This window comes from Phyllostomus hastatus, unplaced genomic scaffold, assembly GCF_019186645.2.
Source record: "Phyllostomus hastatus isolate PE091 unplaced genomic scaffold, TTU_PhHast_1.1 phas_contig_57, whole genome shotgun sequence".
Lineage (NCBI taxonomy): Eukaryota > Metazoa > Chordata > Mammalia > Chiroptera > Phyllostomidae > Phyllostomus > Phyllostomus hastatus.
In genome coordinates this window covers 2,940,899-2,956,781 of record NW_025333912.1, presented here as the reverse complement: position 1 = coordinate 2,956,781, position 15,883 = coordinate 2,940,899, and the positions used below count along the sequence as shown (strand labels likewise).

The following is a 15,883-nucleotide window of genomic DNA, read 5'->3' as shown; positions in this document are numbered from 1 at the left end:
CCATGGATGATTGCCCACCCACGGAATTCCAACCTGCTGGCACTTGGGGATTCTCCTAACTCTGGGTCCCTACAGTCACACCAGTACGCATCTATCAACACAGCTGAGAGGGTGGCCTATTGTGATCCTGGCATTTCCTCCACTGGAAAGGGGCTGATTTGTTTTTACCACTGTGGGCCCAGGTTCTCTGATAGTGTTTGTTGACTGCTTCTTTTTCACTGACAAACTTGTGGTTTAGTTTCCTCATCAAAATGGGGATAATAACAGTTTTAATCTCATAGGATTGTTGTGAGCCTTTAGTGAGTTCATGTAGGAAACCTGCTTAGGACTACGTGACTACGTAGTGAGCTCTATGTGCAAATTAGCTATTGTTGTTGGCCAGGATGGCTGATGAGACATTCTGGTCAAAAGCATATGTTTTTCTCACCATGATCACTAGCCTGACCCTTTCAGCCAAGAGTTTTTCAGTTCAAACTATTAAAAACTCTAAAAAGCATAAGCTTGGTTAAAACTTGGAGATTAGTGACAGAAATACATTTGTTTTTATCCTATTTTGATTGATAACACACTTTTCCACTGGAATCAATTTATGCAATTTTGTTATTAATCTAAGACTCAGATATTCCAGGTTGGAAACAGAAGTTTTAAAAATCCTACTTTTAAAAGTTTAATCTTTCTTTTTACGTCACTGCTGCTTGCTCTTCGAGTAACTTTGAGTCAATTTCTTGAATATTTTCTGGCTAGGAAAGTGATAAAAAGAACTTTACTGTGTAGGGAGCTGGGCATATTTCCCTGTTACAAATGACTTTGATTAAATTCACTCCAATCTAGTAGATTGACCCTGGAGAGCTTAACCTCTGACAAAAACAGGAGGCAGCTCTGCTCCACAATGTGGAAGTGCAGGAGTTGATGCTGGTATGCCTGCCTGGCAGACAACTGAAGGCCTGCTGATTAGAGCTGGGGAGGACAGAAGGAGGGTAGTATCTATTTGTTAATTTGGAATTTTATTTGGCTGGAAGGTGGAGGGAAGACAGTAAGCCACTGGTATTGGGCCAAGGATGACAAGCAAAATTTTTGATGAAGCATCGTGTAAATAATTTCTCATGAAGAAGTATTCTAACTCTAAAACCAAATGCTGGGGAAGGAATATATTAAACTAAGGAAGGAGAGCAGGCAGCCTCTGAGCCAAGGGGCCTGAGAAGGAAACAATGGGTTTGAATTTGAAAGTGGCCAGGGAGCTTTAGAAGGCCCAGTCACTCTTTGACTTCATTTAAACTTCTATGTGTTTGTTTTCTTTACATGATTTTCTTTTAATTTTAAAACCTGGAGGACGTTGTGGGGAAACAAACCCTGAGCTCGTAGGCATAAATCAGCATGGTAGGAAACACACTCAAGGCCGAATTTTGCTGGAGACACTAATCTTGGCCGAGTCATTTCTTCGTGTTCTGCCTCAGGGCGTGGTAGCCCCTACTGCACAGGTTATCCCTTACACTGGGAAGACAGAATCATATTCCCAGAGTCCACAGGGTCTGCATGCGCTGAATCCAATCTGCTCCTGCTGCTTCCCCAACTTCCATGCTTTTATTGCTTAGTGAATTATAAGAACCAATGAATGTATGCAGAACACTGTATCATTACATGGAGATAAATCTTAAAACCTTTTTAAATTTCAAACTCCCTTCTAAAAAGCAGGATAGAAAGTGCAATTCTCCAATTTGTTTAAGTTGCCAAAATATCTGTAGGCATCACAGGATCTATTTCTCATACTAATTGAAGATGTACATGAACGGATCTAAAAATAGTGTCCCCAGTGTCTGCTTCCTAGAGCATCTTGTTGGCTCTGACTGTGTGCCCGGGGCGAAGGTGAATACAGTAAGTCCTCACTGAACACTGACAGGTTCTCAGAACTGTGACAAAATGAGGTATAACTAAACCAAGTTGGCTGTAGGTTAAGCGATGATGGAAACAAGTTACATTTCTAAGGCACCTCCTCAACATTATCACAAAACAATGTTGAATGAAACAGTGGTTTCCAAGGAGCTGCTGCACAGAGTCACAGGGTGCGTGTCCTCTCCGGGACGCTGTTGGTTGTCCACCCAGCATTCCTCTCACCCGTCCTCTTCCCGACAGCACTCTGCTTTCTGTTTTGGGCTCCACCACTCCCCCGGGCAGCCCAGGCACCTCAAAGAACTCTGACCCCCTGGGAGTAACAGCAGCTCCTCCATTCCTCTGGAGAGTCACTAAGTCAGAGGTGGATATGGGACTGAGTGTCCCGATGAGGCTGGATTTGGGGACTCATGGAATGTTGGGACAATGGTGCTCTCTTTTGCTCCTGGGATATGAGCCGGAAGCTCCCAGCTGTCATCCTGCATCCACAGCAGACAAAGCCTGCACTGTGGGCAGCTGCAGGGAGAAGAGGCAGAGGATCAGCTTTCTTGCTGATACTGATACACAGGGCCCGGCACAAAGAACACCTTTTTTTTAATCACAAAATCTTTTATTGCAAAATCATAAGCATGTGATGCTGTAACCTAACAATATCACACTCAAGCACACCAAATGACATTTTAGGTGAAGTGTTCAAATTAAAACTATAAATTATTACCCCCATATTATTACCCTACCAACCACACTCAAGCAGGACGTACTTCTGCCAGACCCTGTAGTTTGGGGCCAATAAGGCCCGTGGTTTGGAAGCCACTTTGAGTCATGTTTTCTTTCCTGCTACTGAAGCCAAAAGCATTTTTACTGTGTACCACTGAAATCTGCTCTTCTGGGCCCCACCCTTGAACCCATTACCTCAATGGTTAGGATCACGGGCTCCAAATCTTGGTAGACAATCTTCACTAGCTTCGCAGCTCTCCTTGCCTGAACCTCAGACTCCGCAATCACGGCACAGACAATCTGACCCACCCAAAATACCTACAACACAGAAAAGACGTTTGTTTTCAAGAAGCGCAGACACCTGGTCCTCTCCTCCCATTCACTTTTCTCCTTCCTCCTAGCACAGAGCTAGGCACGCAGTAAATGACCCCTTCGCACGTGTCCTAACCGCAGCGCAGTGGCTACCAAAGGCTCTGGTAGGATCGTGCATGTGTCAGAGTTGGCCTGCTGCCCCCAGGCACATTTTTTTGCTGCATCATTGGCAGTGGTAGCTGAAGGGGACAAGAGTGGCGCTGCCTCCTGGACAGCAGACTTGGGCCCCATCCAAGCCCAGCCTGCAGAGCTGCTCAAAGGTCAGCTGGCCTACGACAGCCAGTCCTCGGCTTGGTCTGTGCCTGCCATACCATGATCAGGGCCATTCGGAGAGTGGTTTTTGCCTTCACAGACAGGGAGGACCAGGTTACCACCTGTCTCAGCCAGAGAGGAAGGAGAGAGAGAGAGAGTGATAATGCAGCAGTGCTGGAGACCAAGTCTCTGCCCTGACTGTGGTCGAACACAGGCTTTTTAGGAAGAGACATGAGACAGGACCAGCCAAGGCACACCAAGCACAGAATGTTCATCATTTCACCTGTAGGTGGGGAGGGGGAAGCTGCCTGAGGAGCTGACACAGGGACCAGGGCACCAAGTTGGTGGAAAACAACACAAAATCAAGGCTGCAGAAAGGTGAAATACTCAGGACTGGAAGAATAACCATGGTTGTTTTGTTCTCTCTCCTAACTTATACCATGGCCACGACTACAAATGTTAAATCCAGAACACACACACACACACACACACACACACACACACACACACACACACAGTGTATTTATTGGGTACAGGAGGGTGGGGGCCGTGAGGAGAAAAATGAAACAAGAATAGCAAAATGTTGATAACGGTTGAATCTCTACTTGTGTGTGTGTTTGAAATGTCTACAGTGGAAAGAATTTAAAAGGGCATGACGTGCTTCAGGCTAATGTTTGAAAAAGAACAAGGCTGACAAGGGCAGTCACTTACAACAGCGCTGTTCTCTGCTCTGCGTCGACGCCTGGCTTTGCCTCTGTGACCTGGCACACGGGTATGACCCATGCCCCCAGAGGCTTGTACTCAGCACACCCACACCTCAAAGAGCGGGCACCATCATGCAGGCTGGAATGGTTTTCCTTGTTTGGTTAACATTTATGCAAAGGCCACAATTCTCACTGTCTTCCACCACGGCCATATTATGAGGACGTGGAAGAGTTCCAACCTTGACTTGAGACTCTCAGTCACTGAACTGTTATATTTACCAACGAAGTCTGCCAGCAAGAGCCAGAGGAGGGAGGGGCTGTTTCAAATGACGAAGCTCTTTTGGGTGAACACTAAACTGAGACGCTTGAGTTCTGCACAAAACCTGCTGCAATGCCTTTGCTGTATTTTCTGATAACTAAGGATACAGTAGCCAAACCAAAGTTTTGATCATTTGAAACTTTCAAATAGCAACAATGCTAGCATTGTTCATCTACTCATTTACCCTACTACATGGGGAGCAATGTGTGGAAAATACAGGTGAATCAGATGTGGGGCCTCATTCGAGGACTTTTACCAGGTAGGGGAAATATATAAGTCATAGATATAAATAAATAAGCTTGCTACAAGGTAGAAAGTTCATTAAAGGCCCTCTTTGCCTTCTCCTCTAGACTTTAAGCTCTGTGAGGGCAAGGACCACACAGGTCTTGTTCAGCTACAGTGAGCAGTCACAGTAGGTGCTCACTTAAAAAGTGCCTGTTGATGTTGAACTTAAACTTGAAGGAGGAGCCAATTTGCCACATGAATGAGCAAAGAAAGGCTGGATTCAGCTGTGCTCTTGCAGCCTCCAGACCTGAGGCTGTGTGCATTCGTTGCCTTCTGCTGACAGAACGGTTTGCAGTCTCCTGGAACAGGCAAGAGATCAGCCCTAGCCCCCTACCTCTGCCGGAGCTCATGCTGAAGAAGCCGGGCTCAGTGTTGCACATTAGCACCCAGGATGGGTCTGTTTTCCTGCCCTACCCACAAAAATGACAATTAAGGGACCAAGACAGAGCTGAATCCTAGTAAATGAGAGTGGGGATAACTGAGAGCAACCCCAGGATGCATAGACTGAGGGAAGAACCTGCAAAGAGTGGCTGGCGATTGATCCTGAAATGTTTCCTGCCCACGAGGGCACAGGACGTACGGACATGGTGACGGAACATGGCCAGATGTCAGACCAATAATCAATCACTACGAGGCATATGAACGCCATCCATTCTGGGGTCTTCCAGGAACCCCTCGTCTCTTCCTTTTAAATATATAACTAACATAGTCATAACTGTATACACATGTATTTTTATCAGAGATTTCATGTATAATTAATCTATTAACATGACTGATACATTTGCTTACAGAGGTTACTGATTATTGCGGATCTCTGAGCCTTAGCATAAAAATTATTAACTGTAATGCTTAGGTGTCCTATAAATATTTGATCAGTGTGTTCCCGGCTTGTGCTTTTGTCAAAGTATGGATTCTGGGAAAATGTATATACCCCTGTTTTTTTTCATATTTGTGCATTTCTGAGGGCAGGAGTCACATTGGTTTAACTTACTTTGCACAATGTTATGTCCATGCACAAGGACATACATAAATAATCCAATGTAAAAAAAATGCCTGTTAAATATGTGGCAATATGAGTGGATGAGTAAAGGTGAGTTCAGAGAGGGAGAAATAACTCCTGGACTAAAGGGTAAGGAAAGGCTGCATGAGGAAGATACCACTTGAACTTGGACTTGGACTTGGGGCCCACTGGCTGGGGCAATGGCAAGAGATTCTCAGAAGAGAGATTAGCAAATAAAAATGACCACTGTTCTCTCTGCATATGTTCTTTCATACTTGTTGGCAGCATACTACCTTACTACTAGAAAAATATAAACACCAAAGTACCTTTTATATAACTGGTCAACTTTTTTTTACTTATGTGGAAAATCAATATATTTGAATTTGTTCACTGTTAGAATAAAGTGTTTTATAATAAGCACTCAAAAAATAACAGAATCCTTTGTGACGTGCCAAATGTGATGCTTTCTTTAAGAAAATCTGCCAGTGCCATTATAGTGGAAGTTATTATTAAAACAGAGAGGAAAAATGCGGTACCTCCTCCGACCCCAGAAGTTTCTCAGGTTTGGTCAAGAAGCAGAAGGAGTTCACGCCTTCAAGATGTTCCTCCGTCACGACGTCCACCACGCCTGGCAGGCTGAGCGCTTCTGACAGATCGATAGACCTGGATGGGGCATGCAGAGCAGGGCCCTCAGAGCAGCCCGCAGCCCTGCGTGCGAGGGGACGGGCCCAATCGGAGAGTAAGACAGGAGGGAGGTGAGATAACTTCTCTACCAGACAACTGGGGAAAGGCTCTGAGACAATGAAGTTAATAGATGGAGGGACAAACTGTATTAAATCCTACATTTCAACCCCATTTCACCTCCAATCTGCATTGAATGTCAGCGACAAATAGCTCACCCTGCTCATTCCATTACTTTCCACAAATGTGACTTAGAGGAAAAGGCACTCATTGATGTCTATCAGGTAAGAACTTTATCACTTACACAATCTTAGCGTGAGCTCTTGAACTTGTTACAGTAGCCAAGAACAGTTCTCTATCCACAGCGGGCATGTCATCACAGTAGATGGCTTCGCCCGTGGCATGCTTAATACCAGACAGGTGCATGATGGGATGGCCAATTGGGTCTTGAGGAAGCTGCTTTGGGTCTACGTTCTGTTTAATCAATAACCAACATATCATTTTTATAATCATAAGCATCTCCTATAAGCTGGTAGCTATGTAATTTACACCTAGACCAGAACACTTCTGAAAATGAAAAGTATCACTATTAACAGGACCATAAGCTTATTTCAATAATTCAACAGGGAAACTTGGAAGGCTGTATAGCCACAATGTTGCTCTTTCCCACCTTCACCTTCTTGACTATAGACCACACACATCTCTAATACTATCTGTATAAGTAAATGAATATAAATCTCCCTTCCTGGTACTGTAAAATTATGTCAATTAATGCTAATGCTTATGTATTTCCTTAATTGTCACTATCAAAATTACTTTACTGCTTGTATCTAAGCATGGTGCATATATTTTGCAGGAGAGCACAATGACATCATGACTGTGTTTACAGAAAATGTTGAGGTTGTGTCTTCAATCAGAAGAGCCCTTTTCCTCCTATTTTGAGTGAAAAAGCCTAAGAAGTAATTGTTAAAGCTCATGACTCAGTCGCTTCTGAATGAAGCCAAAGGAAGATGCATGTGTGGTGATGAGTAACTAATGCTACTCTTTCTTACAGACCTGTGGTGTCAAGCGTCTTGCTACTGGTTCTGTAAGTACCTTAAATTTGTTTCATTAACTAAAGAAGAAAGGTCCCTCCTGTATTTCAGCTTTCCTAGTCAGTTGGTTATTGGGGGGAGAGAATTGGAGCTATAAACAAAGAAGGAGTTAAGAGACGTGACACAGGCCAAGCTTAGAGACCGAGGTGAAGGCTGTGCCAGCTAAGGAGGCTGGTGATGGGAGCACAGGAGGTGGAAATTCTGGGAAAATTGCAAACCAAGTGACCACTCCTTAAAGGGAGAGGGCGGCTCTGGGTCTAGGGCTCCGCTTGAGGAGCTGCCTGCTATGCTGTGCTGGGCAGGCCCAGCCACAACTGGCTGCGCCAGCATTGTACTTGGAACTAGGGCTGAGGCCAAACTCCCAGGGCTTTCTCCGGCAGACCTGGGGGTAAAGGGAATGCAGTAGGTGGGTCAGGGTGAGGCCTGGAACGGGCCCTGGAAGGTCTCCCCTTCTCACCCCCTCTGTTGTCCCACACTGAAGTGTAGGACACTCGGGCCCTGGGTGAGGCAGGGACTCTTTCTCTGAGATGAGCCTCACAGCACCGGCCACGTCATAGGGCAGGAGGGGAGAGAGAGCACATCACTGACAGAACACGCACTGCCTAAACTGTTACCAGGGAAAAAGGAGCCATGGAAGCTGACCCATTTCCAATGCAGTGTCATTTAAGGCATCTGAGGGGGGGAAGTTAAATACTTTTGTATTTGATTACTAGACTGTGCAGGTTGAAAAACATACGCAGTACATATTGACAATAAATAAGACATTTGAGTCCACCTAAAACGGCATTTCAATCATAGCTGACTTTCCAGAGTCAAAGCCATCTTGGATCCAACAAAAGCTCTCTGAGGCTCTGGAAGTGAAGAGAAGACCCTAGCTGTCCAGGATCCCACTGATGTTTTTTTCTTTCTTCTCCTTTCTGAACATCTGGATTTAATTGAACAAACACTATGAATGGAAGAGTGCCATCATGCCTATGATGGGAACTTTGCGTAACGATAACTGTGGAAAACACACTTCTCCAGTGCCCTCTTGCCACTCACGGGCCTCCAGAGGAGGGGTCCTTGCTCACCGCCCACCTGCCTGAGGGAGGCAGAAAATAAACCTGCATCTTGAGATGGATCAGCAGGAGGGAAGAGGAGAGTGGCATGTGTAATGTGAAAACATGTTCAGCATTCTTATTGGTTATTTGGAAAATGGGGAGGAAAAAAACCTATTGCTTTCATAATACAAATGACAAAGATAAAACACCAGTCATGTTTTGGCGGACAATTATACATGAAAAGTAGAGTCATTTTCAAAATTCAATTGGCATAAGACACATGTAGGATGCTCTGAATTTATCCCTATTTCATATAAAATTTACTGTTTTATAGTTAAGATATGTACTCACTGATAAGCATTTATTGTTTTAATATCTGTGTTTGTTTCATTTAAATGTAAACTTTAATTTTGTAGTGACTATAATACAATGCACAAAAAATAATATTGGCTAAGGTTTTGGTTTTGGTTGTTGTTGTGGTCATCCTGACTTTAAAAGATAGAAAGCAAAAGATTATCAAGAAAAATAATTTAGGCCTTGGCCCAAGCACCATTAAATAAAGGTAGGCCTGGGGCCATGTAGGTGGATAGAGGAAAGAAAAGAAAACTTTTCATATTGGGACTGAGGCACGACGAGGGCTTTGAAGCAGCCCAGCACACACCAGCCCCGCCGACACAGCTCGTGGCGCTTCCTCCTGACCCAGTGCTCTCAGCAGCCTCTTCCTGCTCCCCTTTGGGGAGCTGAGATGGTGATCAAGAGAACAAAACTGTGTGAGTGCTCTGTCAGTTACGGTTTTCATGTTCGGAGAGTGGGGATCGACTCCCTCCGTAAGGCGGCCTCCAAGTGCTACACTGTGAGGCTGTGCTGGGCTGTGAACTTGAACAACATTCGTGTGAAAGATCACCCACACCTTTTTTTTTTCAATTCTAGAAGATTTTTCTTTCCTGAAGAGCAAAATTCCAGGTAGTTCATAAGCTTAGATACTAAAGAAACACATCTGTAGGTATCTGTAGAGACCCTGGGACTTTCCTGTGATATAATGCACTTTACTCTAAATAATAAAACATATAGCATTGAAAAAAAAAGACTTTGAAACCTTGTTGTGTGTGGCCTGCCAAAAGATTGAAGAAATATCCCAAAGTATATCTTTGCCCTCGTCTATAATCAAATACAAACTTGATCTCCGCGGAAGGCATCACACTGTATTTTTGGTGTCGGCTATGATGAATCTCCTGGTGAAAGAGGTTGTACTTGATACTTGCTGCTGCTTGTTCTGTGGCTAGAGAAGTGTGGGAAGGAGGAATGCTGTCCCCTCAAACTGCTGATCTCTCGAAGCTCGTCAGACTGCTTCCAAAGCAAATGAACTGACGTGGGGAGAAAACGCTCATCGTGAGTGCTGACGCTGCCCTGGGGACGTGGGTATTTGTGTGTGTGGAAAGCCACAGGAAAAACAGAAACAGACTTCAGCAGTGTGGAAGATACACCACTTCCAAACCTCGTCTTGCAATCCAGAATAGCAAGGTCCCTTTTCAGGTTATCAGCTACATGAAAATTATCACTTTTCTTTGAATGATTTGAATGCCCATTCATTTATTGTGATTCTTTTCTAAAGTTCACTCCATTGCCGGGGTTAGGCATTTATAAGCCAAAGATTGCAGCTGCCATATTTTGCAGAACACCAGGGAAGATGGCAGCTGTTTTGAACAGTCAGAATAACCACTTTCAGTGGAGTTTGGTGTGTTTGAATTTTTGAATGTATTAAACCTGAAACCTGAAGGGTATAGGACGACTTCAATGTCCATTACAGCATACCGTAAGCTTTTGTAACGAAGTCCAACCACATATTCAGCGTTCTTGACTTAACAAAACCCTCCAGGTAAACTTTGTTAAAAATAATTTCAAGGAAAACCACATTGAATCTTATCCAGTTCACCAATAGGATGACTTCAGGTGATACTTTTATGATGTGGCAGAAAATTCTATTTGAAAGTTATGAGAATTCTGTTCTCTCTGATAGCCAGCTTTCGTTGGGAGAGCTCCAAATAGCTCTTAGAACCATGTTTGATCCAACTCTAAAGTGCAACTCACAGAAAAACCACTAGGTGAGTGAGGATGGAGGGGAAAAAAGTATAGTCATATCCAAACAAAATAAATTAGCAGCTCTTTGAAAAAAGCATTACTTCATTTCATCACCTTCCAGGGCTTGTTTTCTCTGCTCCTCTGAAAAGCAAAGCAAAGCAGCCCCGTGGCCCTGACACAGAATGGGACTGTGGCTGCTCTCCGACTTCCCGGTGGCCGAGGGCAGACGCCGGTGGTAAGCCAGCCAGCTCCTTCGCACCCACAGCGTGAGGCCACAGAACCAGACACACAGCCTTCAAGATCAAAACAGACTTTTAAAAAAATTACCATCGGTAGCTAGGTTTTCAGTCACAGTGATTCCTGGATTTTGAAATTTTAGACTGTGAGTTCACCAGAAGGGGAGCTCAGGCTTACAAAGCTTGACCATCCGAGGGGTCAGTGGGGATGGCTGAGTGAAGGGGTCACGGCCTGGTCCCTTGAATTAAAAATGCCACTGACCTGGTAGTTAACTGCACTCCAGCGATGTCTAGAATAAAGGTCTTCTAAAGCACTCTCATACTTGTCTTCCAGGCTAGGATAGTGAATGGGGTCCTAAAAAGTAGAACCATTGTAGATATTTAAATGTGCCCAAGTGGTCTTGGAAGGGAAGCTGGCGCGGTTCTTAACCAGCAGCCCTAACCTGGAACTAACATTTATTAAGGACTGGCCCGCTTCAGAACCCCGGAGGTGCAGCAGCTCCCCCAGCTCCAGGGCACGTGCTCTGGGAGGTCCACACACTAGGAAGAGACATCTCTGCTTCTTACGGTTCTCTCACATGTAAGTCCTAAATGATCTGAGGACTCAGAAACTGATAAAACAGGAAGATAGAAGCTAAATAAATAAAATGAAAAGGGATAGGATGCTTAAGCCAGGAAAAAGTCAGAGCCAAAGCACCCCATTGGGCATGCGCACGAAACTGCTGGGCACCCCCAGGCCACCTGGAGAGAAAGGAAAACGCAGACACTGCTTCCCCCCAGCCACAGCATCTGGGGTCCCAGGAAGAACGCTTCTTAGAACTAAGGGAAATAGGTCAGTTTGGTCTTTATCCAAGGATTTAAACAATATACCTCATGGTTATTTTTTGTTAAGAATTTTAAATAAAAAAATTAAAGTCAGCAAGATCTTTACTGAATTGAGGAAACTGAATTGAAAGTATGAGATTACAAGCCAAGAATCTTTAAATTACATCACTTCGTTCACCCAGGAGATTATATTAGTTTGCTGTTAATTGGAGTAGTCTACAGTTGGCTTTATTTTTTCTCTTGTGATTACCTGGTGGTGATAATATGTCACTTTCATGTGATATCAAGCTTTTGTTCTCAAAAATTTGATAGGACTGTTTTGGTTCTAAATTGTTCCCATGTATAATGAGAAGAAACCCACAGAAGCAATGATAAGAGAGAGCTTTGTTCCTCTTATTTAAAGTGATCATACCACTAATTTCTATACCACATTAAGAACATTCCTGGCCTTTACTCAGTTGGTGGTAGCATGGGATTAATGAGGCTAATATGGTTCAAGTTCCCTTTGGGTCCAGCAGATTTATTCAGAGAAATTCTTTTGCTTGTGTCCTCCCAAGCCAACAATCGTGTAACTAAGATTGTCAAAAGGGAGACCAGGCAAGAGAATGCCTGGGTGACTACTTGATTACCACTACTGCCGAGTCTCTAGGCAGCCTTCACCATGTTCCTCTAAAGCCCTAGGCACCGTACGAAGCCCTTTCCCTATGATGGCCCATTTTACAATAACGTTGTGGAATGGCTGCCATCATCATCATCTTACAAGTGAGAGAAACAAAGCTGAACCAGAGAAGAAAGCCAAATGCACAAAGGTGGCCCTCAACAAGTAGAAGAAGTACTTTAGTGAGGGAAAATAGATTCAAATCATTAACGAGTTTTCTGCACACCACCTGGACAAACAACAGATCAGAAACAAAATACCTGAGTCATGCTGAGCAAACTCCTGCACAGCTCTGTGCTCCACTTGCGACCCCTGCCCAAGCTTCCAAGCCATCCACAGACAGCCCCAAGTGTTCCCAGCAAGCCTGAGTGTTTCTAATTTGGGCTTTCTTTGCTGTTCTACTGCTGTTCAGCGGGGAGTTGCTGCCTCCACTTTGGGTATCACCATGGCCCCTAATCCAGGAAAAGTGAATACAGCGTCACTTCCACTTACCATTCTCTTTAAAATCTGTGACACTTCCAGGTAGAACTTGAAGAGGAAGCTGACGATAAGAGTCCTCTTGAACTCCACCTTCCCACCTGGAGCTGAACCTGGTAGGAAGACTTCCTCCAGAACCAGCCTGCAAGCTGCGTCCAGCATCTCTTCATTCCAGGGCCTGTGAGGGTTCAAAAAGAAGACTCCTTGCCTGACAGGACTCATTACCCCGCAGGCTCATTGAGTGTTGAAGACAAATAGCTACAACCTAATGCATGAAATAAGAGTACAAGCATCCAAGTCGGCAACCCACATGCAAAGCACAGTCTACACCTCTCAGGTCCCTAGCCCAGGCCTTCCTCTTCCTCATCTGTAAAAGGGAAATGATAGTAGAACTCAACTTGTGCAATGGTCATGAGAAAGAAATGACAAACTGTGTCACGTCCTTAGCCCAAGGAAAAAAGAACCCTATGTCACTAGAATGTTTACTGCAAGACAGGTTTTTGTTCTAAGCTCCTTAAATGTATTCATTTATTTAATTTTCACAACTGTCTTCTTGGTGGAGATGATTGTCCCTTTTGACAGATGAGGAAACTGAGCTATTGTAGGGTTAACTAAGGACTGAGATCACATAATCAGTAGGGGCTGAACTGAGATTTTGACCCAAGCCTTTTGGCTCAATTGAGCTCGTGTTTTTAACTATTACTCTCTACTCCTTAGGAAATGGTAACTGATATCTAATAAGTATTCAAGAAATATTGGCTGTTAGGATTGCCTACAGATATTAAACAATGGGTAAGCAAATGCATTTAACTATTTATGATAAAGCAAACTCCCCCAATCTGTTTTTCATTATGGTAAATTATTCTCTCAACAAATAATGTAAATGTACTCATCTTGCTTACTGTATCCATGTGCTATTGAGGTATACCCCTCCCTTTCTCTCTCTCTCTTTCTCATGTACAGACTACACAATTCCCACTTCAGAATTCAGTAAAATCAAGACATGTGCAAATAATTATAAAATCTTACTGGGATTCCATACCATTAAATAAAAAGATACTACGCATTTTTCCTTTTGTAATTGCACATCATCAAAAAAAAGCAGTTCTGTCACTTGGAGTCTATGGACATGATGCCATACCTTCCGATGAGCTTCTGGCAGGAATTCTTTGCACAGATGGTGGTTGGACCAACACCTCCATACGAGATAGATAACTCTCTAACGGTGCCACTCCCTTCTCCAAAAAAGACTCTCATTCCTGAATTGACAATCGCAAGCGCATTCTGTTGCCTCTGGGCTTGTCGGAAGGCTGACACAAATTCCCACTGCAAGCAGAAGGAACCGACACATGCAGAAACACCCTGCGCTTCCAGGCAGGGCATGTGTGTTCTAGGCAGTGTATGTATGCTGCCTCACAAATCCTTGCCACACTCTGTTGGGGGCTGAAGGGTGTCCTCTCAAAGTTCATGCCTTTAAGCCCTAACTCCCAGTACCTGAGAATGTGACTGCATTTGGAGACAGGATCTTTAAAGAGACAATCCAGTTAAAATGCAGTAATTAGGGTAAACACTGGCCCTAACATGGTAGTGCCCACATGAGAAAAGGCAATTTAGACACATACATAAACTGAGGAAAGATTATGTGAAAACACAGGGAGAAGAGGGTCATCTACAAGCCAAGGAGAGAGGCCTCAGAAGGAACCAACTCTGTTGACACCCATATAGCCAATTTCCAGCCTCCAGAACTGTGCGAAAATGACTGCTGTTTAGGCCACCCATTCTGTGGCACTTTGTTATGGCAGCTCCAGCAAACTGTGACCCCTCCAAGGCAGGCTTGATTATTCCCTTTTTATAGACGAGGAACCTAAGGCTTGGAGTGAGTCAGTAATTAGTCCAAGGTCACAGTAGGTCTTGAAACCAGGATTCAATCTTGAGTTTAACTCCACTTTCCCACCCACTATGTTCTTTTGCGAATATATTTTTTGTAGCTTCTTTCAAACCCCAAGATTTAGGTAGAAATACATTTCCATGGGGTTTTTTTTTGCTTATATATTTGTTCTCTTATTAAATATATTGGGGTGACAGTAGTTAATAAAATTATACAGATTTCAGGTGCACAATTCTATAATGCATCAAGTCTTACTCAGGGAAAGCCTCATGTCACAAAGGTTATTAAAAAATTAAGAAAGTAACATTAGAACTTGGGGTGGGGAGAGAATAGGAGAGAGAGAGGCAGGGACAAAGGTTTCTTGACTCCAGGAATGGTAGAAGACTGCATAACACAAAGAAAAGGACCATATTTCATCGTTCATAATACACACATTTTTGCCCAAATTTTTGAGGGAAAAGTCAGGAAGCGCATTATACATGGGAAGTACCTGAAATACCTTGTATCTGTTCTTGTGTTTTGTAATTATTTGTTACATAAAATTTCTTGTACCATAGTACATTAAAAAATAAATGCTTAAATTTCTTTCTAATACAAAAACCAAGAATCTAAATATAAATAAGTAATTGAATTAAAAAATTAAAATGAAAGATCTTTTTCCCTGAAAGTTTGGGCCAAAAATGTGGGTGCACATTATACATGGCAAAATATGGTAGGCAGTTACAAAACAGCCATGGGGATGTAAAGTACAGTATAGGAAATGGAGTGGCCAGAGAACTTACACGCAGGACCCATGGGCATGAGCAATGGTGTGGGGACTGCCTGAGGGAGTGGGGGTGCTGGTGGAGGAGGGCAAAGGGGGAAAGCCTGGGACAACTGTAACAGCATAATCAATAACATATAATTAAAAAAAAAAGAAAGGACCATGCTCACCTTCCTGGAGTAGGGGATGTTCACTGAGATCAAGATTTCTTCAGGCTTGAGATCTGCACTGGGGCACTTCCTGAGAAACTGCTCATTTAAAGGAATCTGTCGTCCTCCTTCTGCGGACAGAAATGACACCCTCCAGGAACCTGTACCATCAAACAGTCAAACGGCCCAGACCTGGGACATAATTCTACCAAACACCTGAGGAAACTGACTGTTGGGGAAAAGAAGTGCTCTTCCTGTGCTTAACAAATCTTTGACCCTATAAAGGCATCTTCTGTTTTTTCTTTCTTGGCTTATAAACACAAACATCTAGCCGTGTAGCCCAGAGGGCAGGCGGAACAGGACCTCTTCCTGAACAGCACAATGCATGGGGAGCTTTGTAAACAGGGAGATGGTATCGACACCCCTTTTCATACTCCAATCAAATCGTTCAACAAAC

At 43.7% G+C, this 15,883-nt stretch overlaps 1 protein-coding gene across 1 annotated transcript in view; it reads right to left on the bottom strand.

The window, feature by feature from the left end:
- AOX1 (aldehyde oxidase 1) overlaps window positions 1-15,883 on the bottom strand; it is a 69,409-nt gene that overhangs the window by 31,799 nt on the left and 21,727 nt on the right. The window contains exons 13-19 of the mRNA XM_045847599.1: window positions 15,448-15,557; window positions 13,768-13,952; window positions 12,642-12,804; window positions 10,929-11,021; window positions 6,522-6,691; window positions 6,073-6,199; window positions 2,800-2,922 (exon numbers count right to left, since the gene is read on the bottom strand). Coding sequence (XP_045703555.1) covers window positions 2,800-2,922; window positions 6,073-6,199; window positions 6,522-6,691; window positions 10,929-11,021; window positions 12,642-12,804; window positions 13,768-13,952; window positions 15,448-15,557 — 971 coding nt within the window. The remainder of the gene's footprint in view (window positions 1-2,799; window positions 2,923-6,072; window positions 6,200-6,521; window positions 6,692-10,928; window positions 11,022-12,641; window positions 12,805-13,767; window positions 13,953-15,447; window positions 15,558-15,883) is intronic.